This window comes from Malania oleifera, chromosome 8 (genome assembly GCF_029873635.1).
Source record: "Malania oleifera isolate guangnan ecotype guangnan chromosome 8, ASM2987363v1, whole genome shotgun sequence".
Taxonomy (NCBI): Eukaryota; Viridiplantae; Streptophyta; class Magnoliopsida; order Santalales; family Ximeniaceae; genus Malania; species Malania oleifera.
Genome location: NC_080424.1, coordinates 39,226,646 through 39,251,689, shown reverse-complemented (window position 1 = coordinate 39,251,689; position 25,044 = coordinate 39,226,646). Strand labels below are relative to the sequence as shown.

At 36.5% G+C, this 25,044-nt stretch overlaps 1 protein-coding gene across 3 annotated transcripts in view; it reads left to right on the top strand.

Annotated features, from left to right (window-relative positions):
- The window catches only part of LOC131162504 (uncharacterized), a 62,204-nt gene extending 53,310 nt beyond the window's left edge, over positions 1 to 8,894 (top strand). For 2 of the 3 annotated variants that reach the window (XM_058119069.1, XM_058119068.1), the window contains exons 13-14: positions 7,177 to 7,243; positions 8,423 to 8,894. In XM_058119069.1, coding sequence (XP_057975052.1) covers positions 7,177 to 7,243; positions 8,423 to 8,514 — 159 coding nt within the window. In that variant the 3' untranslated portion in view covers positions 8,515 to 8,894. The remainder of the gene's footprint in view (positions 1 to 7,176; positions 7,244 to 8,422) is intronic. The other variant, XM_058119070.1, reaches the window with a different exon arrangement.
- Positions 8,895 to 25,044: the final 16,150 nt, after the last annotated feature.

The following is a 25,044-nucleotide window of genomic DNA, read 5'->3' as shown; positions in this document are numbered from 1 at the left end:
TCCAGCAACTGGTCTGAATTTCTTCTGCTGTTGGCTGTTTTCTAGGGTTTATAGTATCGCCGAAAAATCTTCTATGATGATAGACATGCAGCGGATTTTTGGTTTCAGGCTTCGGTTTGATGGTGGTGGTAACAGTTAGGGTTTAGGTTTCAGAATCATGCTCTGATACCTTGTTGAATAATTGGGTAAAATGGGAGGCCTAAACTCAATGATAGGTCTCTCCCTCTATTTATAATATATGTCAAGTACAATTGGAATGACCATATTACCCTTACTAACTTACACTTATTACAAACCAAACTCTAACAATTAATAATAATGCTAAATGTGTTTTGAGTAGTAGTAGTAGTAAGATTTAAGAAAATTTAAAAAATAATGTGTCATAGATTGGCTTGAAACCATGTTTCAATATGGGGGTGCAACTTGGGCTGGTTTATTCATGTTGGAATTCAATCTAAGCTAGTTCTTTGGTGGGGGTTAGTTCTCAGCATCTTTCAACATTCTTGGGAATGATAACCATGGCAGCCCATTCCCATGTTTGTTTTAGGACTAAAACCTGAAATGGTTGTAATCTCATATTGCCTAGGAGTAAAGTATTCCTACAAAACATGGGAGACCTTCATTCCCATCTTCCACCATGGACATTTCATGGAATCCCATTCCCATGGGAATACTATTTTTGGGTCCATATTGCCCCTCACTATATTGACTGGTTGCACATTAATGGCATCATAATATACTGTTATTACATGCTAATGTTAAATTTAAAAGAAATTATTATAACAACAAAAAATAGAAACCAATAGAATGTGAAAGCAATATTGTTATTATTATTATTATTATTATTATTATTATTATTATTATGTCATAGTAACATAATATAGTGATCTAAATTTTGAGAATGTATTGCCCTCAATTATTTCGGTTAATTAGATTATTAAGCATTTTTTTTTTTTTTTAATTTATGAAGTTTGAAATTTTGAGGAATGGATTTAATTTGGTAGATATTCTTAGTAGGTCTTTGTACTGAATAATTATTCTTTATGTATTTTTATGCATTAGTGAAGGTATAATGGTCATTCTCAAAATGCATGTTCCATGTTGAACACATTGACATGGGCATTAGCTGCGTATGATGGTATGGTGACCATTGATCATATTTTTTTCATCAAAGACAGACAAATCCTCAATGCTGTGTTGGTTTCTAATGAGGTGGTTGAGGACGCAAGGAGGGGTAGAATGGAGGTAAACTTTAAGATGACCTTGATATGATACAGTGAAATAGGGTTCCTTTTTTTGCAGGCCAGGAGGTGGCGGTGGGGGCAGAGGAAGAGAAAAGTGATGGATAGGAAAAGCTTGGCTGTGTAGAAATAGTGGATTTGTGGTTGCTTGTGTTTGGCCTATTTCTCAGTTATTGTTGATGATTAGCTCTGAAAATGGTTTGTGGTTTCTAGGGCATTTAGGCATCTCATAGTGGATGTTGAGTGGGATGCTTTTGCATGCCCAGAGGTTTTCCTTGGTTGGGGCCTCCCTGCAGCCCCGCCCCCCCGCGGGGGGGGGGGGGGGGGGGGGGGGGGGGGGTGTTGTACAGGTGGGAGGAGAGTGGTGGTGTCCTATAACCAGTTTTCCAACAATACTCTTGTTTCTATAGGTCAATGTTGTGAAATTTTGAATGATTATACATTGTTGAAAATTTCAAAAATATTTCAGGATTAAAAACCAATTTGTGCGAGAGTGGGGTTGACGACATTAATATGATGGTAGATATTTAGAGAGGTTTAGGATCTTGATGGGTTGCATCACTTGGATAGGCCGTTTTCCTATATTTGTCTCTCTGAATTTTTAGTATCCTATGATTGAGAAGGTCAATAAGTGGTTGGAGGGGTGTGGAAGAGGGCGTACATATCTGAGGTCGTACTCTCGTTACTGCCTCCCTCTTCAGCATCCTGGCCAGATCACTTCTTCACCCACATCATCAACCCCTGTGAATCCTCTTGCAAAAACCCGGCTGCCACTGCTGTGAGCAGCTTGCCCTCTTCTACAGCTCATCCTTCTAACTACCTTAAATCCATCTCTGCTAATCTTCCTGTTCATAAGCTCACTGCTGTTTGTCGAAAGATGATCATTCTCCTGTATCAATGCTTCCTTTCATAATCGAGGTTCTCAAATCCTCATAAATACTCCTTCCATAATCTCTCACAAAACCCCACCTCTAAACAAACAAATCCTGGGTGAAAACAGGTCTTTTGATTCCACCCCAAACCTATTTCCAAGAATATTCCTTCCTCAACCTAATTACCATTTGATACTCCACATTCCCAAATCTTATTTTACTAGGGGATCTTCCCATCCATCTGTGAAATGTTGAGTCGCTATTGAGGAAAATCACACGCCTCCTTCCCCACCCATATTCTCTCTAAATTCAGATCATAGGATGTTCCTTCAACCTAGACTGTTCTAAGACCCACCTTCTCTCATGACAGTTCAGCAGCAATAATTGATCAAAAACCAACAGGAATGAGGTCTATGAGAGGAAGGAGAGGAGAGGGAGTGAGAATGAGAGGGTCTAACATCTTTGAAATTTCACTAGTTTTCCCCTTCGATCATGTGTCTCCGTGTGTGCTTCACAATGTACAGGGTGTGACTAGTAATGGGAAAACTAGTGAATATAAATTCTATCTGTAACTACCCATGACTAATAATTGCCCATGCTTAATTTACACACATTCCTGTTCATAACTATCCATGACTTTCCAATCCTCACCCAAGCCTCAGAGCATGTGCATTGCTCATGCCCCTAATAATAACATGGATGGGGTCGGTGTGGGATGTGGAAATGATCGGTTAGGCTTAGGTTGGTTGGGTTTATTGACTTACCAATCCTCACCCCAACTGGTAGGTGAGTTAGGTTGGGGTTTTTCAGTTCAACCCAACATCTGATCATAGTAGTCAGAGGCGTGAGGCGAGCCGAGGCGCAAAGGGTCTTTGAAGCCGAGGCGTGAGGCGAAGGCGCACGCCAAAATGATGTAAAATGTCTATTTGGGGTAATTTATAAATGAACATATGACTATCTAGTAATATTAGAATTTAAAATGCCAAAACATTCAATAACAAAATTGGAAATTTAATAAAATTGCCAAGACGAAGCCCAAAAGCATCAACAATTCAACATAGTTCAACATCAAAAGAAAAGAGTACAATAAAAGACTTCAAAGTATAAAATCTAAAAATCCTCCTCAATCATCTCTCATCACTCATCATCAACTAAGTCAGCGAAGATATCATCATCTTCCTCTTCATCATTAGAATTGTTTTCTCCAACATCTTTTTCCTCTTCCGTCTCCTCTGCACTATCCACTTGGATTTCATCCTCATCTACTAGTTCCAACATTGTGGTCCGACCCCTAGCACTGGTTACACTACTAGATGAAGCTCTTCCTCTTCCTCTTCCTCTAGACGATGATGGCATATTTGTACTTATTCTTGATCTAGTGTGATGCGGGGGGTTATTTAGTCCAGCAGCTCTAGCAACAAAATCCCAAGTGAAATTATCATCTTCAAACACAAGTTCATCATCCTCATCAAAATCGCCATCCATCCTACCGATCAACCACTCATTACTATCATCAATGTCCTTTAGGAGGATGGGATCAATGGTGTCACGTTTGTCATATCGACGCCTCAGAGTTTGATTATATTTCACAAATACCAAATCATTCAAGCGTTGCTGGGATAGCCTGTTTCTCCTTTTGCTATGAAGCTACAAAAAGTTTAAAGTAATATGGTTAATAATGATTCTAAAAAGCAGTAGATTAGTAGTTCTTGTTCTCTAATAATTAATCCACGATATACTAATGACTTACATGTTGGAATATGCTCCAATTTCTTTCGCAGCCGATAGCACTATACGTGAGGCTAAGAATTTTCACAGCAAACTTTTGCAAGTTTGGAGTTGTTGATCCATATGCCATCCACCATTGCGTTGTTATAAAATAAATTTTAAATGAATACCTACTAGGTAAATAGCAAAAATAATTTTCAAAAAGAAAGAGGTAGTACAAATGTCACTTTACCTGGTGCTTTTGTCTTCCTTTGTCTCACTGCCAAACTAATTCCAAAGATGCCACTAGCGGCATTGTATTTTTCCAATTCATTTGAAACTTTATCTTGCATTTCAATAGTTGGCTGTAATCTTGCAATACATTTGTACAAACCCATCATAATTTCTTCATCTTGCAAAATGTTGGGGTTTGAATAGAAAATTTTCGGATTCAAGTAGTGTGCAGGTGCATGCAATAGTTGATGGAGTTGGCATCCCCACCTCGTATCAATAATTTCAAATGCCTCTTTGAATTTATCCTCTCTCACACCAAAAGCCTTAGCTATGGCTTCCTTAGCCCTATCCATTGCTTCATAAATGTATCCCATCGCAAGTTTCTTTTCCCCATCAACCAAACGGAGTACACGAACAAGTGGGTCTGTTAACTTAAGAGCATAGACGATGGTACTCCAAAAAGTAGGCATCAAATTTGTCCATTTAGTAGTATTTCAATATTCAGAAGTAAACATCTTCCTCAAGTTGTTCTTTTGAATGTGGATTGAACGAAGGGTGATGAAAGCAGTTGCAAATCTTGTAACTGTAGGTCTTAGTAACTCTTTCCCTCCAGTGAACTATCTCATCAAGTTCACAACACCAACACGGTTATAGATATAACCATTCAAAAAAAATTGTCCTTTTCAAAGTTGCATGAATTGAAGGCATCTTTCCAATATCCTCCAAAATTAAATCAATGCAATGAGCAGCACACAGTGTCCAATATAAATGTGGCCTCTTTGCTTCCAACAATCTCCGTGTTCAAAAATCAAGGAATGAAGCCGTTAAAATATTAAAATAAACAATATATACACTATAGAAAGTAGTTGTAGAAATAAGTTCTTATCTGCTGCAACATAGTTTGACGCATTGCCAGTTACTACTTGAATCACATTTGATTCTCCAATATCCTCTACCATCTCATCAAGTAATCTGTATATTCTATCTGCATTCTTGACAAGATTAGAAGCTTGGAGAGTTCACTAAGAAGTTTATTATGTCCTTATTAGCAACCGAATCTCTCCAACCATCAGACATAATTGAGTAGCCATATTTTGTCCATTCCTTCTTATGGACGTTCAACAACTCTTTCATTCGACTAACTTCCTCCTTTAGGTAAGGAACTCTCACTTCATGATAGCTAAGTGACTTTATTCCAGGACCATATTGTCCAATCGATTCAAGTGCCACTGCAAAACTACTCAGACGTACAACATTAAATGGTATTCTAGCATCATACATCCACCTAGCAAAATCTCCCGTTGACTTTTTTCTTAGTTCTTTCTTGCACGCCTCATTTATTGATGTTTGCTTCATCTTCTCTTCTTTCCTAGCTTGAACCGCTTTCTTTGGATCGGGAGTAAAAAACAAGTCTATAGGCCCCTTCTGTTTTGGTTTCTTCAAGTTGGATTGGTATGATCTTTTACTTCTATCACCAGTAAGCACTCTCTTGCCACGAGTGTCAATTTCTTGAACTTCATCTTCACCGTAATGATCTATATCATCAAAGTCAGGCAATAGCTCATTTTCCTCCTTTTTCCATATCTTTGTTCAACATATACTCTTTAATCTCCTCATGTACATGAGCAGGGCACTTAGAGCATTCTTTCACATTTCGAAATCCTCCGACAATGTGTTGTTTTGCCCGAAATATTCCTCCCCTTGTGACTTTACCACAAAAATTGCAAGTCAAATTATTTCTATTTTTATGATCCTCCAAATGTACATACTTTCATGCGGGATCTTTCTTTGCCGAGGCCTCACATCTAGAACTAGAATCCATTTAAGATTTTAGACTTGGTATCCTGTATCCTAACTGAAAAAACAATGCATATCATATATTTCAGGCACACTAGGCAATGACTCATTTTGTATTAGTAGCTAATAGCCTAATCCAGACAATAACCCATTTAAAATTTAAGATTTATATAATGCATTTCCAAACAAATTAAAAAATAGTTGCTAAATTTCAATTAAAAGAATAAATATTATGTATTAGTTATAATTTATAAACTTACATTAATTAAACTAAATATTACAAATTAAAAAACAGTAGCTAAATTTCAGTAAAAAGAATAAATATTATGCATTAGTTATAATTTATAAGCTTACATTAATTAAACTAAATATTTAATTTATAAGCCTACATATAAAGAAGAAGAAAAAGAAGAAGAAGAAAAAGAGCAGGCAGCAAGAAGAAGAAGAGAAGCAGTGGGCAGCAGTCCGCAAGCAGCAGCAGCAGAAGAAGAAGAAGAGAAGCAGCAGGCAGCAGGACGCAAGCAGCAGCAGGAGAAGAAGAAGAAGAAGAAGAAGACTTACAAAGGTTCGAAGGCTCAAAGACAATTTCGCGGCTGGTTTGAAATGTTGAAGACGACGTGACGAACTTACGTAGTGTTCGAAGGCAGGCAGACGAACTCACGAGGGCTCCGGCTGGTTCGAAACGAAGTCGCGCAGGGTCGTGCTTCTTCAAAATGTCGAAGACGAACTCACGATCCTCATTCGAAGCTCGAAGACGAAGTCATGAAGGCTTCTGTCTGGTTCAAAGGCTCGCAAACGAACTCACGAAGGGCTTCGAAGGGTCGAAAGGGGCTAGGGCTCTATTCATTCGAGTCGAATGAGGGATACGGGTCTGGCTTGGGCTATTTCTCTCCTTTAAATGACTAAAAATTCACAAGGCGCGCCTTACTGTGCCTTGTCTCGCCTAGGGTTGCCTTTTGTAGGTCGCCTCGCCCCACTTGGTATGAGGTGCAAGCCTCTTCGCCTCACTGCACCTTGCGCCTAGGCGCGCTTTTGACTACTATGCATCTGATTACTGAATTTTGCTGAAGCTCGTCCAGTGACAGTGATGTGGTGCATGACCAACCATAGCTGCAGCTTGGGTTTCATGGTAGATTGTGGTGTAAAACCATATGATTATGGAGAAGTATCACCCAAATATATATGGAGAGAGAGAGAGAGAGAGAGAGAGAGAGAGAGAGAGAGAAGAAATATGATATTGATGTAAATTACTTACAAATTCTTCAAATATCTCCCTTCCTTGGGGCATACCTGTTTTTTATCTAATATCTGATTGCTCATGCCAGGTAACTTTCACCGAGGAACATGTATCATTCTTACACTTCCTAACAAATGTTTGTGCTATAGTTGGAGGTATTCTTTTTTGTCTTTTTTTTTTATAGAAAAAAAATTAAGATATATATATTTGCTTTAATCATATTTGATCCAAGCACTGCATTTCTTTTTCAATAAGCAAGAGTAATGTGATGGCTCAATGGCACCCAAGAGAGATGTGGGGAGAATTGTGTGAACAATGAAAGTGTGCGTTCAGTGCTGACAATCCCACAGTTAAATCAACAAGCACAAACAAACCAGTCAATAAAATTAATGAGAGAAGGGAAAGAAACAATTCTTTTAGAGTTCAGCCACAATTTGACTTAAATGTACTCTCAAAAACTTGTCCGAGGCTTCCCACAATTAACATTACCTTTTGCACACATCATATGTGCGGGGCCTAAGAAGGTCCTTCTTAGCCTATCCTATCGTTTACTTTGGCTGCACCAAACGTGGCCTAAGAGTGACTTAGCCAAGCCTAGCCACTCTTGCCCCTGTTAGAAGATACACCCGTAGTCCCATGATGTCCGATAATGCTGGCAGATTTAGGAACCGAAAAAAGAGAAAATTTGCTGAGATTTATCATGAGGCAGAATCTTACGATATCTGCTTTTGCAGAACCCTCATACTTACTATCCTGATTCTGATAATATTGATTAAATTCCCATGTTGATACATTCTAATCTAGTTGTTTCTTTTTCCTGGGTAAATATACTAGCCTAATTTTTTTTCAATGGGTGAAATAATTTAAGCTTTATATTCTTCTGTGAGCAAATGTGTCTTATGGATCTCTGGTGCTCATCATCTTTCGTCAACTGAAGCTAATTCTTCTCACTTACATGTTGTTTGGTACACTCTTTTGAGTCTTATTATTTAAATATTTGATGTATGAGATGAATGCTACCAAAAACATGTACTTATCGTAACTAAGGTCCTTCTTGTGGTTTTTTGGAGTTCATCACACTGCATTGTGCTGCATGCAAGTTTTGCTTGATGTACACTAGCTGGTTTACCTCAATCTCTCATTTGCTTTTCCATGTCATATTCTCTAATAAACTTCTCCATTGATTGTTTCTGCCCCCAGAGCATCTATTTTTCAGTGATTCTTTTACATTTAAAGCCACTTGCCTTACTATTATTTTAAATGCAGCACTACTTAAAATTTTGTTTGGATATATATATATCATATGAATAATAATTATTGGCAATTATATTCAGGTATATTCACAGTTTCGGGAATAATTGACTCATTTGTATATCATGGTCAGAAGGCAATCAAGAAGAAGATGGAAATTGGAAAGTTTAGTTGAATGATCAATTCAGCTGTTTTTTGCTTCGTTTGCCAGAAAAAAAAAAATGGCATTCTGGAGAGAATCTATTCTGAAAATGGGAAAACTATAGAATGGACTCTCCCTGCAGGGCCATGGGCTTTCTTTGAAAAAAAAATAATAATTAATTGCAACTGAATTTTTGTCATGATATGTATCTGATCGACGAGTTAGATTGACTTTTAGCGTAGTTTTAATATTCTGCTCTTTTTCCTCATATGTAATTTCAACATTGATGTGAGTATACGTTTGAGATGTGTGAGGGAGTCTTCTTAGAAAGAAATATTAAGAATGAGGAAATTCCTATATGATAGTTGTGGAGTGCCAGAAATACATTGCAGAAGTTGATTGCTGATTGAACATGGGAACATCTTTTGTTAGTTTATTATTTATTTATTTATTTATTTTTTCCATTTTGGTAAATATCAGCTTGTCATGCCATGGAAGATCTTGGGCAGCTGGATTAATTTGTGGATCCATTGATTAATAGAAATCATTCCTATAACAGATTGAGCAATATTGAGACGAGAAATTTATCCTGTTGGAGGGTGTTGATATTCGACCCTCGTCATAAGTATTTTGATTCCGATGTATGTTGCACAAGAAAAGTTGAAAACTATTTTCGGTGGATTCCTGAAAAGTAATACAGGCTGGAGTGTAAATTAATCAACAGAGACTTTTGTTGTTGTATTTATTTGGTTCGTGGGGCGTTAACACTTATTCGTAATGTGTGGAGGGGTGGGGTTGGGGTTCTGTGATCTTCTTTATTTATGCGTATTGAATTACTCTTGATTTTGTCAAGTGTTAAAAAATGAGAAAATGCTCCCAATGGTATTTTGGTCAAAAGGGTCGAGAGGTGATTCTATTTCATGATTTATTATTTTCATATTGTCATTGTAAAAACAATGTCAAAAATACTTAGTATTCCGTTTACTTTTTAGTTGAGACTTGTAATTAAAAATAATATTGGCATAGTGAAGGCTATAAGAGCTATTGCTCTTTCTTTGACCTTTATTTGTCACTACCTTGATTTGAGATCAAATTTGGAATAGATTGAGGGTTTTTCCCTTCTTATTCTATTTCTAAGACACTCCTGATTAGGTAAATTATATCCATCATCTCTTGTTTTTTTATTCAGATCTCTATAATCAATAACTATTCTGGCTTTTCCTCGTACTTGCTCGGCATGATTTGTCACCGTGGATGCTGCACTTCTGTGCTCACTCGTGCTGTGACTAATAAGTCCCAAATTTAATAATTTTGAAATTTGCTTCTCAAATTTCTTTATCATCTCATTTGGATAACTAATCTCTTTACTCTTGATGACTGTATCGGGATTTTTAAGCATGATATCCGCTTCTGGCATGACCTTCTGTCATAATGCTTGCGGGTTCTCTGACCAGTTTTTTGAAAGCATTTTCTTGATTTTTTCAAGACTACTTTCTTCTTTTTTTGACCGATTTACCTTTAGAATACTTCCTGATATCAATTCTTTCCAATTATCAAGTTTCTCTTGATAATTAGATTTCTCTCCCGATTTTTCTTCTTCTACTAACATGTAATTCTTTATAGTAGTACCTGAGGGTTTCGGAATAAAATGATTATCTAGGATAATTCCTTCTGAAAATATTGTAAACGACTGATATTTTCTGAGGAATTTACTTCCAAAAAGGAAATCGTCGGGTAATTTTGGAATTAGGCCAAGAATTTGCTCCTCATATTATTTGCCATTCATCCTTATTTTTACATTGCTGGCAACCTCTCCTATTTGGAGAATTGCACTATTACCAATTATAACTCTAAGATTTTTTGATTCTCAAGTCACTTCTGGAAATCTAATCCTAGTACAAGATCATGTACACCCAGTGTCAATAAGGGCTGTACATTCTATCTTGCCAATAGAAATGTTAACTAATGTTGTCCATTCTTCAAATTTGGCGCTTAAAATGGATGCTTCCATATATGCTATATGAGATTGGTCTTCATCTTTATCTACATAGATAAGGATTCTTATGGTTCTCTGACCAACTACCCTTCTATTACTTGACGGTCTTAATTCAGATGGTCCAGATCCTTCTGACCTAATTTCTGAATTAATATCTTCCTCTCTAGATACACTCGCTCTAATAGGAGTATAATCACTTAGAGGTTCCGTGATGATTAATCTATTTGCCTCTTGTCTTATTGACTTTAGCAAAAGATTTTTCAATCTTTCTTCTGTTCTTGGGGTTACCCAAATCTGAGGCCAATTTAGTGCTCTTGGATTTACCACCTTTGGCTGTAATCCCTAACTGAGTCGGTTTGATTTGTCTCAAAAAGTTGAGTGAATCTACTAACTCCCCTTCTGAGAGCTAGTTTTCCCGTATTATAGAACTTTAAATATAATCTGGCAATGAGTCTAATGCACCTCCTATGCATGTATTTTTCTTGGTCAAAAAATTTATGTATTTCGTCAAAATGGAGTGGACAAACATTTTTCTTTTGAAAGTTCACTAACCAGTGGGATTATAGTAACTGTGGGATTATAGTATATATATATAAAATCTTATTATAAAATTGGATGTCGTGATATATAGCAGAGGTAAAAATTGTGAGAAGACTGTGAGGGGATAAGCATAAGCATGATGGGAATTGGGGCACATCATAGTGTGCCGTTGTTGTGGTTGCTTCCACGTCTTGAATTAGTAGGTAGGTTTGTAGTTGACGCGGGGAACCACCAAACAATTAAATCCCTATGCGTGACAATACAAGCAGCTACCATTTAAGCCTCACCCCCCACATTTCCGCCAAGGGAATTAACTCATCAGCATCACTAAAACCCAGCCAGTACATGCCACATTGAAAACCATTTTATTTGACTAATTCAAAAAATCCAACTCCCCATACGTGCATAATAATAATAATAATAATAATTTTATTTGAGATTTGACAAAAACAATGACCTCCCCATGTTTTAAGAATTTGAAAGACATCTCCTAAATTTTATCAAAAAGACAAACATTTCCTTGTGTTTTACCCGAAAAAAAAAAAAAAAAAAAAAAAAAAAAAAAAAAAAAACAAAACGAGTCTTTGAAATAGAGATTTCAAATCTAAGGGAAAGTCCAGCATTTTTAAAATCTTAGGAAGGGTTAATAAAAATTTTGAAATGGTCCTTATTTTTTTTTACTAAACCTCAAGGAAGTACTCAATGTCTTTTACCTTAATAATAATAGCTCAGGTGGTCGAGCGAATACTGGGTGTGCCTCTCACGAGGTCAGCCATTGCGCCACCCGGGTTCGATTTCTCCCCTGGGCTCCTGGTTTACCTTCCTCGTGTTGATGTGGGGCCGGATCCACGGGGCGTGGGATTAGTCACGACCGGTGCGACGGACCGTAAAACGGACGTTGTTGACGGTTGTGGATACCCGGACGAATCCAAAAATAATAATAATAATAATAATAATAATAATAATAATAATGTGAGCATGAGTCTATTGCTATCTTTAGCCAATAATCTGCCACTGTTTTTCTTGGTGAAAAGCAAGCATTCCCCCAAACCCACGCCCCTCCAATTTTACAAGAAATAGCTTGTACTTTAATGTTTGTAGGGCATGTTCTACTATTTATATAATAAACCCTAGAGCTCAAATATGCCTTCGCTGGGGTTTTGTGGGAACGGCGATTGTCGCCTTTGAATCATATTGAAAAAGTAACGGAAGAAACCATGAATAAAGAGGAACTTAGAGGCAGCAGCCACTGCCAGAGTCACCGTGGGTGTTGTATGTGGGCGTGTCTCTTTATTCTTATTCTTTGGTCCGAGGTTGCGGAAACACAGTGAATTCACACGGGAACATCCAGGAAGGTGGAGAGTAAAAGATTAAAGAGACCCTGGTGAATGGTGATACTCTAAAGTAGATTGGGAATTCGCAATTATTGGGGTCATCAGGAATCCGACCCTCTCAAGCCTTAGGGGAAGCCTTTCTCACGCATTCATTTCCTAGATATATTTTATTGACTTCACGCAGTGTCTGCCTTCTCCCAAAGATTCTTCTTCAGAAGTCGCCAATTGCTGCGTACAAGAAGCACAAAATACTGTGTGGACGGAGCTGCGGCTGCCACTGCCGGGGAAGTTACAAAAGCCAAGGCCCCTATTGGGATGTAGAAATGTTGATATACGACAAGTGGTGTCGGTATGGAAGTGGGAGTGGGAGTGGGAGTGGGACAGCTTATCTTGTTCTAAAGGATATGCTTAAACGCACCTCTTATCCTATCCATGGTGCGCCTTCGAGAAACTGTGGGTTTCTAAAATCGTCTCGTCTCCGCCTCCTGCATTAAAGCTAATAAGCTCCACCCACGAATGGCTGCTTAGGTTAGCATCGGTGCTGATCTTTTGGTTCACTGCGCAAGACTCCTTTTTTTTTTTTATGAAAGGTGTCTTAAAAAATATTTTTGCCTGTGTTTTTGTACCATGAAATTCAAATCATGGGTTTGAACTTGCAAAATCTAACAAGGCTTAATGTAATTAATTATACTTCATTCATTTATATTTAAATTATGACACTTTGATTAATTGAAAAATCTCAACATCTCAACTTTAAAGGGTGAAACTATTAGCACCTAAAAATACAATTTAATAGAACTTTCGTAAACTTGTCACATAATTTATCTTCTTCTATCAATATTCATATAATTACAAATTCAAAGATTTAAATATAAAGATCTATGAGCAACCACTTCCCAAATTTAAGAACCAAAAAGAACTCCCAATTCTTTTAATATTTTTATTTTTACTTAACTTTTTGCCAAAAGCAATCAAGATTTGACAACCTATTAAACGCAGTTCATGAAAACTACTGGATACTATGTATGACACATGACAGGATAAGATAGGAAAGAAAAATATTTTCATCTTTGTAGTAGGAGCGGGAGAGAATCTAACCTGACTGATCAACGGACCATGTCCACCCAATACAGCGTCGTGGCTACCCACCTGTACACATTGGCTCATTGTGATTGGTGCGGAGTCCAACGAGATGCCCGTGAGCAGACACAAGTAGAAGAGAAGTGGTCAGGGAAAAAGATGATTGGGGGTGGGGTGGCCGGTTGCTTGCAATCTGCCATTCATCATTATTAAGATCCTAGAGGGTCTCTATTTTTCTTTTTTGGATTACGCACCGGATATTACGTGTCCGTTTTACGATTTACATGACTAATTAGACGTCCCTGTAAGTTGACCCCACAACTCCAAAGAGAGGGTAAATTCTGGAATCTAGGGGCGGTAACGAATCCGAAAGGGTTTGAACACCTGACCTTGTGAGAGACACTCCCACAACCCGCATTACCACCTGAACTATATTCTAGGGGTATTTTTCTTTCGTTCACATATGATGCTTTGCTTTGGAGCATATTTACTTAGCCAGTCCCAAATACCTAATTTTAGATTTTGTAAAGAAAGTTCATTTATTGTGAAGGAGGGATACATCTGAAAATAGCCTAATGAGATGAGCTTCGAGGTCAATCCCTAAAGTGGTATTTGTTTAGTGGAATTAAAAAAAAAAAAAAAAAACTTGTAAAATAATTTTTTTGAAAATTTTATTTATGTAAATAAAATTTAATATCTTTATTTGGTTTATATTGTAAAATTTTTATAAACGTACACAAGTTGCATATTGTCGATATTTGATTAAGTGTGAAGATCATGATAAATATTATTAAAAATTATAATTATATTCTTAATTAGTGTTTGTGTTTTGTACAATATATGAAACATGGTCATATTTTTTAGGAAAAAAAAAAACATAAGATTATGAATAAAAAAAATTCAACATATACTAATTCGGTTATGCAAAATAATAGCGGTAATATGACTTCAAAATTTCAATAATCATGTTATTATAGTCTTAACATAATAATATCATTTTTTTTTTGTTTTTATTGTTTTTTATTTTTTTTATATAATAACAGTTGTCATAATAATATATTAGGAGACATTAATATTTGCTAGGCAAAAAGTTGGGACAATTTAGGCATAAAAATAGAACTTCCATGAGAATGGTTCCCAAAACTTTTGATGGGGGAAGCATGGACATGTAATTCATATATTATGTTGAAATCCTTTATTCTTAAGAAATATGATATTAACAGAGTTTAGTCCCAAAATAAATGTGAAAATGACGTCACATTTTCAAAAATATTGAAAGATGTAGCAAATCAAATACTCTTTAAAAGAACTATGGAGTCTCAAGAAAATATTTTGAATTGAAAACTGATTAATCAAATAACATTCTCCCAACAACCAATATGATGTCTAAGTTAGCATAAAAAGTGTGCAAGTTAATTGAAGTAGAGTTTAGTCTATTGTCAATACCCACAGTTAATATAGATCATTACATTTATCTTTAGGGTTTAAATTTATATTCATAAAAATAGGCAATAAGGGAGCACATTGGTGCATGAGTAGTTTGCCTTTTCATAATGAACTAGCTCTATTGATGTTTGAACGATCTAATTGATTGTTATTAAGTTAATTGGAATTTTTGGCCGCGTATAGTTTCCTTATCTATTGTTTCCTACTCTCAAAGCCTTACCTTATGGATTTGGGGATAAAAGTAATAAACTATTCCTTGTTTCAAAAGTCAAGTCATTAGATATGATTTGATTAGACATCTAGTTTTGATGAGTGTAAACATCAAATGGTGCATTTATGATGTCATTTACATCTGGTCTCTTTATCCTATTTATACCGACTCATTCAATCTATGTCCTTTATTGACAATACTTATTTGCATTTTAGGTATGTAACATTTTTTTATTCTTTATTCTGAATCTTACGCAATCTTTCATGGATGTAGATTCCTACTTCTAGGACCTTACTAGCTAGTTTCAAGGTTCCTCCTTCAATGGTTGTCCATCCTAAATTAGTAGGTACAATTCTTGCTTTTGTTCATTCTCTACTTCTACATTCCCAAACTTTCATTTGCTTCTCATTCACCCACTTAAGGTGTTCTCTTCTCCCTTTTCCACCAAGTCTAAAAAGGTTCTTTTAGGTAATCCTTCCATTTTGCTCCTTTTGCAATGCACAAAGAGGTTATTCAACATGTATCATCCTATAAACACATAAGTAGTAATGAGCCAATGCCTCATGATTTTGTCTTTCCACTATATAATCTTGGGTTATGGAATTGAGTTTTCCATTCTCATTTAGGCATTTTCCTTAATGTTAAAGTCAATCCTCTAACCACAGAGATGAGGATTTCTTCTTAAGTGAAGGTGATCTTTGGTTATCAATCTTTCTTAGCATACTTGAGAGCTTTACCCTTGACCCAACCTATTTTTTGAGTGGGCTAATACCACTCTTCCAAATATGTTATATTCGACACTTTTGATTCTAGGATGAAATTTCATTTTCTTTCCTTCTCCATTATGCTCTTACTATAGCTCAACTATCCCCCAATTGGTACAAATTGCTACCTTTGCTTGCCTTTCTGTTGAAATCAATGTTAAAAGTTGTTGACATTGGGTCTTAAGGACTCGTTTGGGTTGCCAACATTTTATGACCATTTTGAAATCAAACAAGTGTAGAGTACTAAATCAATGGTTCAAAAAGAGATTAGGTTTGGAATTGCCACTTTATTTTAATTTTGAAAAGATAAAATAAAGGAAAATATTTTTCAAAGAGAATAGGTTGGGAGGTACATTTTTTTTTAATAGGGAATGTAACACTTTAAATTTCATTCTAATTAGAATTCAAAGCGTTAGCACCCTAAATCACCTATTCATTTGAATAATTACCTTGCTTACTTTATATGTGTGTGTACATATCATTTTGATATAATTTTCTGAAAATAAACATTTGAATTTTAGAAAAAGAAGAAACCTAATTTTGAATATCAAGTGGTCGACCGTCTATAGAGGTCGATCGATAGCCCTCTATATTTTTTCTTCCCTTTTTGATTGTTCATTTTAGAAAGTATTCTACTCTTACCCCTTTGAAAAGGCTTTCGTCGTACCTGTGCAGAGGAATTAACCTCCTAGAATTCCTACCACTTCAATGCCTAATCAAATGGATATACAACACATGCAAATTAACAAACAATGAAGAAGAAAGAGAGATTTTGTTTTTTTTGTTTGGTATGACTAAATCTACAAAGTAGATTGCCTACATATCCTCAAAATAGGAATAAAACCCATGTAGTTCCCAAAAAATCATTTTTAAATCAAGTTAAAAAACATTTTAGGGCTATTTTCTAAAAAAAAAAACATTTGAATTTGCATGATTTAGTTTCTTTGGGAGGAAAATCGAAAAACCAAACTTAAATTCCTTTGAATTGTCTTTCATAAAAGAGGCCTTTTAATCCATTCAACGGTACATCATGAATGGTTCATTAAAAAATAAATTTTTTAAAAGACATGTTTGGTTTATGTTGAAGGAAAACCATAGAACCTGTTGACCTAGTTGGTCATATCTTGGTTTTGATAATGATTAATACACTTGATACTGATGTTTGTCATGAGCTTGCATACAAGTTCACTCTACGCGTGAAATTGAATAGATTGTTATATCATGATGGCGTATGGTGATCACACGAAAGATTGAAGAATATTGTGTTGTATTTGTAATAATTTTATTATATTCTTCATTCAGGATTGTAATTTAATTATAGACTGTACCACAATATGGTCTGTAATAATTTGCATCATGCATGGTAGGATGGTATGTTCAAAATGACCTTAGTTGGACCTTAGGTTCCTATACTTGAGTGCACAAAGCCCTAACATAGTTCTCATATTATTAGGGAAAAATTAAAGCAAAGATAAGAAACTTAGGTAAAAATCAAAAGGCATTTGGGCGATCAAACCTGGCTGTTCAAATTGCCTCGGTCGACCGAACCGTGGATGGGTCAAAATGTTGACCTGAGTTTGGGAAACTGAACCAAAATGAATGTATCTTCCACGGGAGACCGAACCTATGTCAGAAACCTTCCCACCAACTCGGTAGCCCGAACCTCACATTGATTTTACCCTCGGGCGATCGAACTTATGAGTTCGGAATATTGAACTTTAGACCAAGCGACCGAATCGCGGTCGTTTTGCGGAATCGCCTCATTCAGCAAACCGAAGTAAATTTTAGGCTCCCGATGTAATGACCCGAAGAAATATGATAACTAAATAATAATAGAGAGGAGGAAAATGAGAATTGGAAAGGAAGGAAGGAAGCAGCAGGCCTCGCGTTCGTCGACGAAGGTACATATTGAGCTTGTCGACGAGGGCACGTTTCGTCGACGAGAAAATACTGAAAGGGCATTTACCCATCTCTAAATTTCATCGATGATGAAAGTGTTCGTCGACGAACTACCTTCGTGACCTTGTCGACAAGGACCAGGGTATAAATAGTCTTAAACGCGATTTTTCGGCAGATTTTTTCGCGCAGAAACAATTCCCTCTCTCTCTTCTTTTCGGTTTCTCTCTCTTCTCTCTTAGTTTCTGGGCTGGATTTTCACCGGTTCAACGATTTGAAGCCACCACGACACTCTTGGGGAAGTTCTTTGCATATCTACTGGAGTGGATCGTCGGTAGGTCGAGTTTGGAATTCATCCCAAATTCAGGGTAAGGTCTTTTATTCAATATTTGGCTTTACTATAGTTGTAAGAAATGTTATATACAATGAAATACTAAAGTTTAGTTCTGGGAGATGCTCTTTTCAGGGTGTTGAATGGGGAACCCTGCGGGTGCAGGACTATTTGTCTTAGGGGTTTTTTAGGACTCATGTAAGGGGATAAACTAAGCTAGTTGATTATGAAAATTATAAGTATGATTTTATAGCATTTGATTTCAAGGAAATATATGTATTTATATATATATATATATATATTTATTTATGCATTATGTTGGAAAATACTATTAAAAATGACGATATGTTTGAAATATACGAAATACCCACTTTGTATGGCATAAGTAAAATTTGTTATGAATAACTGTTTTCTGGGAATATGATAATGATATCGATTTTTATAATGGAAAACCGGCGTACGGGCCAAAAATTTTATATGTTTTGCCAGCGTACGAGCCGAGCTATGGATATGTTTTACCGGCGTACGGGCTGAATTATGGATATGATTTGCTGACGTACGAGCCGTGCTATGGATATGCTTTGCCAGCGTACGGGCCAAGCTATGAATATGATTTGCCGATGTACAGGTTGAGTTATGGTAAAATATGAAATGCCGGCGTATGGACTGATAATTTTCATGATATATATATGCAAAACGATATGATGATATTGATTTGATAATTAATGGTATGAAATATCCATGTGTCACAGTTTCATTATATGCTATATGTTATTAGAACCTGGTTGGCTTGGTCTTGGCTAGCACTTGCACAGTACCGCTGCTATGTGTTCGTGATCATCACGATATTGTGTTAATGCTGCTGTACGAAGTAGTGTGAGGACAGATAGTCGATATGATTTTAAGAAGTGTGAGCGCCCCTGTTGTACGGACCAGGGCTGGCAGACCCATCAGACTTACAGATTGTACTTTTGACTTGACAGTGATCTACCAACCATTGTCAAGTCCCGCCTTCGGGCCACACAACCTAGTCATGTGGTGGTAATATATGACAACAACCAAGTAACCTACCATGATTTTTTTCGTATTATTACTATATGAGATGATTTATGCTATGAAAATCCAGTATGTTTTGCCATGGTATATTTATACATGTTTTTCCTAGAAATGATACAGACATATTTACTTGATATGCTTATATATGCTTTTATGTATAACACGGATGAACTCATGTTGCCACACACTAGTATTAGTTTATTCCCTTACTGATAGGTATCTCACCCCTAAATTTCATGGACATTTCAGGAGCCCCTGATAGGAGAGCGGATGATGCTCCGCTGAGATAGTACTGTTGATTTGCCCTCTTTAAAGAGTAAGTTTTGATGGGGATGGATGGATTTTGTGGGAATTGTCTCTAGTACTTTCCTTTTGGGATGTATATACCTAAATACAATGGATGTTGTAACTCTGGTGTTGAGATGGATGGTTTTGTGTTTATGATATTATGATTTTATGTTTCCTACTACTTAGGCTTCCGTTTTGTCTTTTGTTATATCCCTGGTCCCACGGGTTCAGGTTGATTATGATCTGCTGGATTTACTATATTAGTTTTATTATAAAAGGAAAAAAAAATGTTAGAAAATTAAGTAGGTCGTTACACCCGAACCTCAAAAATACCTTTTTCTTACTGTGTCTATTCGGGCGACCGAACTGTTACTCGGGCACTCGAAACTCTCGGATTGGTTTTATTTTTACCTTGATAATTTGGGGTTAAAAAGGGTTAAAATCCTTAAACTCATTTAAAACATTTTTAATAATTCCCTATGAGTCCCCAACGGTAATAATTTGGGTCAAGTATATATATAGGGCTTCATTTGCAAAGATTAAGAGAGATTAGAAAATTCAATTAGCCAAAGTTCTTCTCAAATCTCAAGTGGTTATTTTTATTATACCAAGCCCATACACTCTTTATTTAGCTATTCCCTTGATAAATCAAGTTCCTAAGAGTGTTATTGAGTAATTTATATTTTTAAAACTCTCCTTATTTTCATTGATTGTTATTTTCATTGAGAGTTCTTAGCTAGGGTTTTTCCTTCGATTTAAATAATAAATCTTTGAGTGGGAATACCCTTATAGCTAGTGAGTCTTTGCATATTGATTGCAAAACTCATCAAGCTTGTGATTTTGAGGTGCAAAACATTTTTTACACAAGCTTATACATTTTCAAATATCTCTTGAACCATTATTTTGAGAAAATTTTGTTTGAGATATTTTGAATATCATTGTTAAAATACTTTGAAACTTGGTATGATTGATTTACATTGATTGTTTGTTTCAAAGTTTGCATGTAAATACACTCTAGATCTTAACTGTTGATTTACATTAGACTGAGTGTTTAGCACAATATTAAGCACTGAGCATATTTACTATCATCCGTGCTTGCATATTATTTTAGGACTATGTCGTAGTACATACTCGCTTGTTGAGAAGCATATTTCCGTGTACAAAAATTTTTATATATTTTGTATTCCAGGCATGGGCCTGAAGAGGGAGACTAGTCCTGTTGAATAGTCCTAGATTGACTTTGACCCAGTTAGGAAAGTTAGGTGCACCATCTTGGTAAGGTGTGGTTGTAGGTTGAGGTTAGCCCCGTTAATTGACCTGGTTGTAACCGGGGCCGCTTCACCCGTTAAGTGAGCTATAGTGGAATCCTTGTGTTGGTGAGCCAAGGCGGGGACGTAGGCAGTATTAGCTGAACCCTGATAACATATCTGGTGTTAGTTTATTTTTCGCACTTTATTTTTTGCACCTGTATGTTTATGCTTATTGGTTATATACCTATTTGGGCTTGAAATTGCTTAAACTGCCCCTAGGTTGCGTAATGCTAATTGCTGGATTAGATAAACCTAGGAGAAAATTTTTTAAATCTCCAATTCACCCCCCCCCCTCTTGGGATTGCACCAAGGCTAACAAGTTGTATCACATCCCTGTTACTTAGACTTAACAATTAGTTAGTAGAAAGATCATGATGGCTCGTTTTGGTGCATCCTCATCTTGTGAGGGAAGGTTATCTACGAACCCTCTAGTGTTCCACGGTGAAAATTTTGCTGAATGGAAATTTAGGATGACTATTTTTATCGAAGCTTTAAATTGGAGATTCTAGAAAGTGATTGCTTATGGGAATGTTGTGCCTATGAAAATCATTGATTGTGTTGACGTTCCCAAATTAAAAAATGAGCTGAATAATGATGACATGTATTTAGTGCAAATAAATTTTGATGCGATGAATACTTTGCTGCATGCCTTAGATTCTAATATACTCTGTGAGATCTGGGAGAAACTTGAGAGGAGATATGGAGCAATTACACAAGATAAAGTGATTACTCCTTGTGACTCAAGCTCTCTGGATATTGAAGGAGGTAAACTATGCTTTATTGCCTTAACCGATGATGTGGTAATCTCGACTCCTTCTATTTTACTAGATAAGTCTGGTAATGATTCATGTGATGAATTGAATGATACATTTGATATTGAATCATATGATAGTTCTGATAGTGAAAGCATGCCTACTTATGAAGAACTGCAAATTGAATATGTTAGAATTCATAAGTCACTTGTTAAAGCTAATAAGAGATATACTATTTTGAAAAACAAATATGAGGCATATGTGAAAGAATGTGAGTCAAAATTTCTTGTTGAAAGGGAAAATGGTTTAAAAATCAAACAGTTAGTAAACACGAATGAGAAGTTAGAAAAAGAGTTGAATGCAGTAAGATCTTAAACATCGAGTGATAATAATAAAGATCTTCTCATTGCAGAACTTGAAGATAAAGCAAACAACATGACTAAAGAGTTTATTAAATTACAAGATGTTTGCAAAGGTCTTAAGAACATAAAAATGCAAGAGCTAGAAAAGAAAGTAGAAGACCAAACTAAGCAAGGAAAACTTTAATAATAAATTGTTAGGATCACAGAAGATGACCTTAGATAGGGAATGTATAGGATAGAATGGAGTTAGAAATAAAAATAAGAAAAATCTGTATATGGGGTACTTCGTGAGAGAGTCCGATCATTAAGCTAGTACCTCCTCTAGTCCTTATATCCATACCTATTGTGCATTGTGCAAGAAGAAGAAGCACACAAAGTTTGATTGTCCCTTCAAAAGGAAAGGGGTCAAAATGAAGCAAGTGTGGAGAGTAAAAGAAAAATCCAAACCCAACTCTTCTTGACCTGAAGATGTCCTAAGCGTTAATAGGATAGAATAGGAAGACCCCATAAACCTTAGGACTTATATCTGAATCATAAGGGATCATGTGTATTAAGAAAAAGTCAAAGGAAGGAGAAATGAACATAGTTCAATCGGCTGAACCATTTCAGCTTATTCCATTCGGGCGACCAAACTTGAAAGTTTGACCGGCACGTTGACCTCACTCGGGCTGCTGGACTTTTTAGTTCAAAATTGTTTGGGAAATCGAACTTATTTTTGGGTAACCAAATCAATTGATTCAGCTATCCGAACTGAAGTGAACAATTTTGGTTCGGGCTACCAAGTATTGGAAAACTGAAAAGTCACTTGAAATTCAGCCAACCAAAGTTGTGTTTGGTCCAAAGCGCTAGGTAATTATAATGGTTTGGGTGACCAAGTCTCAGTTTAGGCTACCAAACCGCACTGTATATATATCTTCACCCGCGAAAACAACCTCATTTTCACTCCATTTTTGAGAGCACCTCCAGTTTTCCTCTCTTCCAGCCTTTCCATTTTTCATTCCTAGCCTAGGATTTCCTAGAAAAACCCTCTCCTAACCATGTCTAGAGATCAAATACGTGTAGAGGCAAGTAATGCTCTTGAGCAAAGGTTTCGTACGCCTGAAAGATAGATAAAGTATGATAAGGTCTTCCGGCTCAAGGAGCCCATTCTTGGTAAGGTTTTGACATTCAGTTTATGCATACGTATTTCAATAATGTGTTGGGAATGTTCATATACTAGGGATGGTATATTTTTATCAGCTTCCAGCCCAGGGGGATCTACCCCATCCTTGTCAGGCTATTATATGCCAATATTGGGCAGGACAATCATGGATGCTACTCCAGGGTGTTTGAGATGGACATTCGGTTTGATGATGCATACCTGGTTGAGATGTTTGATATCTAGAGAGGTGACTTCAACTGTCTTGACTCCACCTCGACCTGGATCAATGAGCAAGACTTCACTGTGAGTACATTGGTGAATTTAGTCATGTCTCATCCTGTTGTGGATCTAAATCAAACACCTAGCTATAGGTCATTGACTTTGGAGGCAAAAGTAGTACACCACCTGATATTGTATAACATTTTGCCAACGTTCGGGTCGAGGGATCATGTGTCGTACTTTGACTATTTTGTGATGTGTTGTTTATTCACAAGGAAAAAGCTAGACCTACCTCGACTGATTCTCAGGTGGATGTTCATGAAGACTGTAGGGAAGATGATCATACTACCATATGGAGGCATCCTATCTAGGATGTTTGTCAAAGAGAGAGTCACGAGGACTCTATATGTAGCACTAAAGAAGATCAAGAGCACGAATGTCTTCTCCTCCACTACTCTGAAGTTAATGAGGTACGAGCTTGTTGGCAACATGTGGTTGCCTACCATACCAGAGAGAGGTCCAGGGCCTCAAGACGTTCCACAGGAGCAGCCCCTCATGCCGTCGAATGCTGAGATCATGGCTGCCATTACCGATCTCACTGCATTTATCGAGGAGCTTAAGACCTCCATCCAAGGTGAGATCAGGGAGCAGGCCTCCTCCTCCGAGGCCAAGCATGATGCGTTCTATGCCGAGTTCACTGAGTTCCAATCTGATGTAAGGGTGAACTTCCACATACTTGGTAAGCGCCTGTGGGACATGAATGATGAGGACATTGGTGAGAGGATCAGATGGAGGTGAGTGGTGATGAGGACGACGAGCATGATGATGGTGAGACTTAGAGGAGTCCTTGGAGTTTAGCTACTCTTTACCTTTTATCTATCTCATCTTTTACTACACACATACATTTACATTTGGGGTCTGTAATAACTAAACAACTTTTTATTTTGCTTTTCGATTATGCACTCTCACCACACACACACACACACACACACAGATACTTACAGATACTATCATGTGGTGTTTGGACTTTTGCACACATATGTATATATATCTGATGGTTTGTTGGCTTGCGTGCTTCTATATATATATATATATATATGTTTGCCTGATTGATGCCTCCTGCATAGCGAATGCAATTAATGTGAATTGCCTAGTAGTAATGATATTAGGTTCTCGCATGCTCAAAACTATATGATATACTGTCTACTTGAGAATTTTTTGTGCAGGTTAATATGGGAAATGTCTTGTTTACAGATGGCATGCTGCCAAATTTTTGTTGACATTTACCCAAAAATAGTCAAACATTTTATGAAAATGTTAATGGGTGTGCATGTAAAATTTGTTTTTGAATTTCAAAATTCTTGCGCTTAGCTCAATTTAATTTGAATCATCTGAAGTGTGTGCATATATTTAAATGTTTTATTATTGGTAGATATTTATGGGAAAATTCATATTTTTTAGGTGAAATGCTGCCAAATTTTTCTCAAAATCACTGCACACATCCTATGTTTTTATAAAAACTGAATATTTTTGAACTTAGGTTGTGTCTCTAGAACCTCATTTCTTGTGCATCATGATTATCTTAAATATGATTTGTTCTAGTTCACTTCACTCATTTTGTTGAACTGAAATTCATTATCTTTTGGCAAATTGTATCCCCAAAACCATAATTGGTATCAGATTTATAAAAGGGGGTTTCTTTTTAAGAAAAACACATACTATGCCTAATTCTAAAAGTTAATCTTTTGTGATGCAGTATATTTATAAGTTTTAAAACACTTGTGTATTTTGTTCAAATTATAAGTTTAAAGAAGAATGCACAATCTAAGGGGGCCAC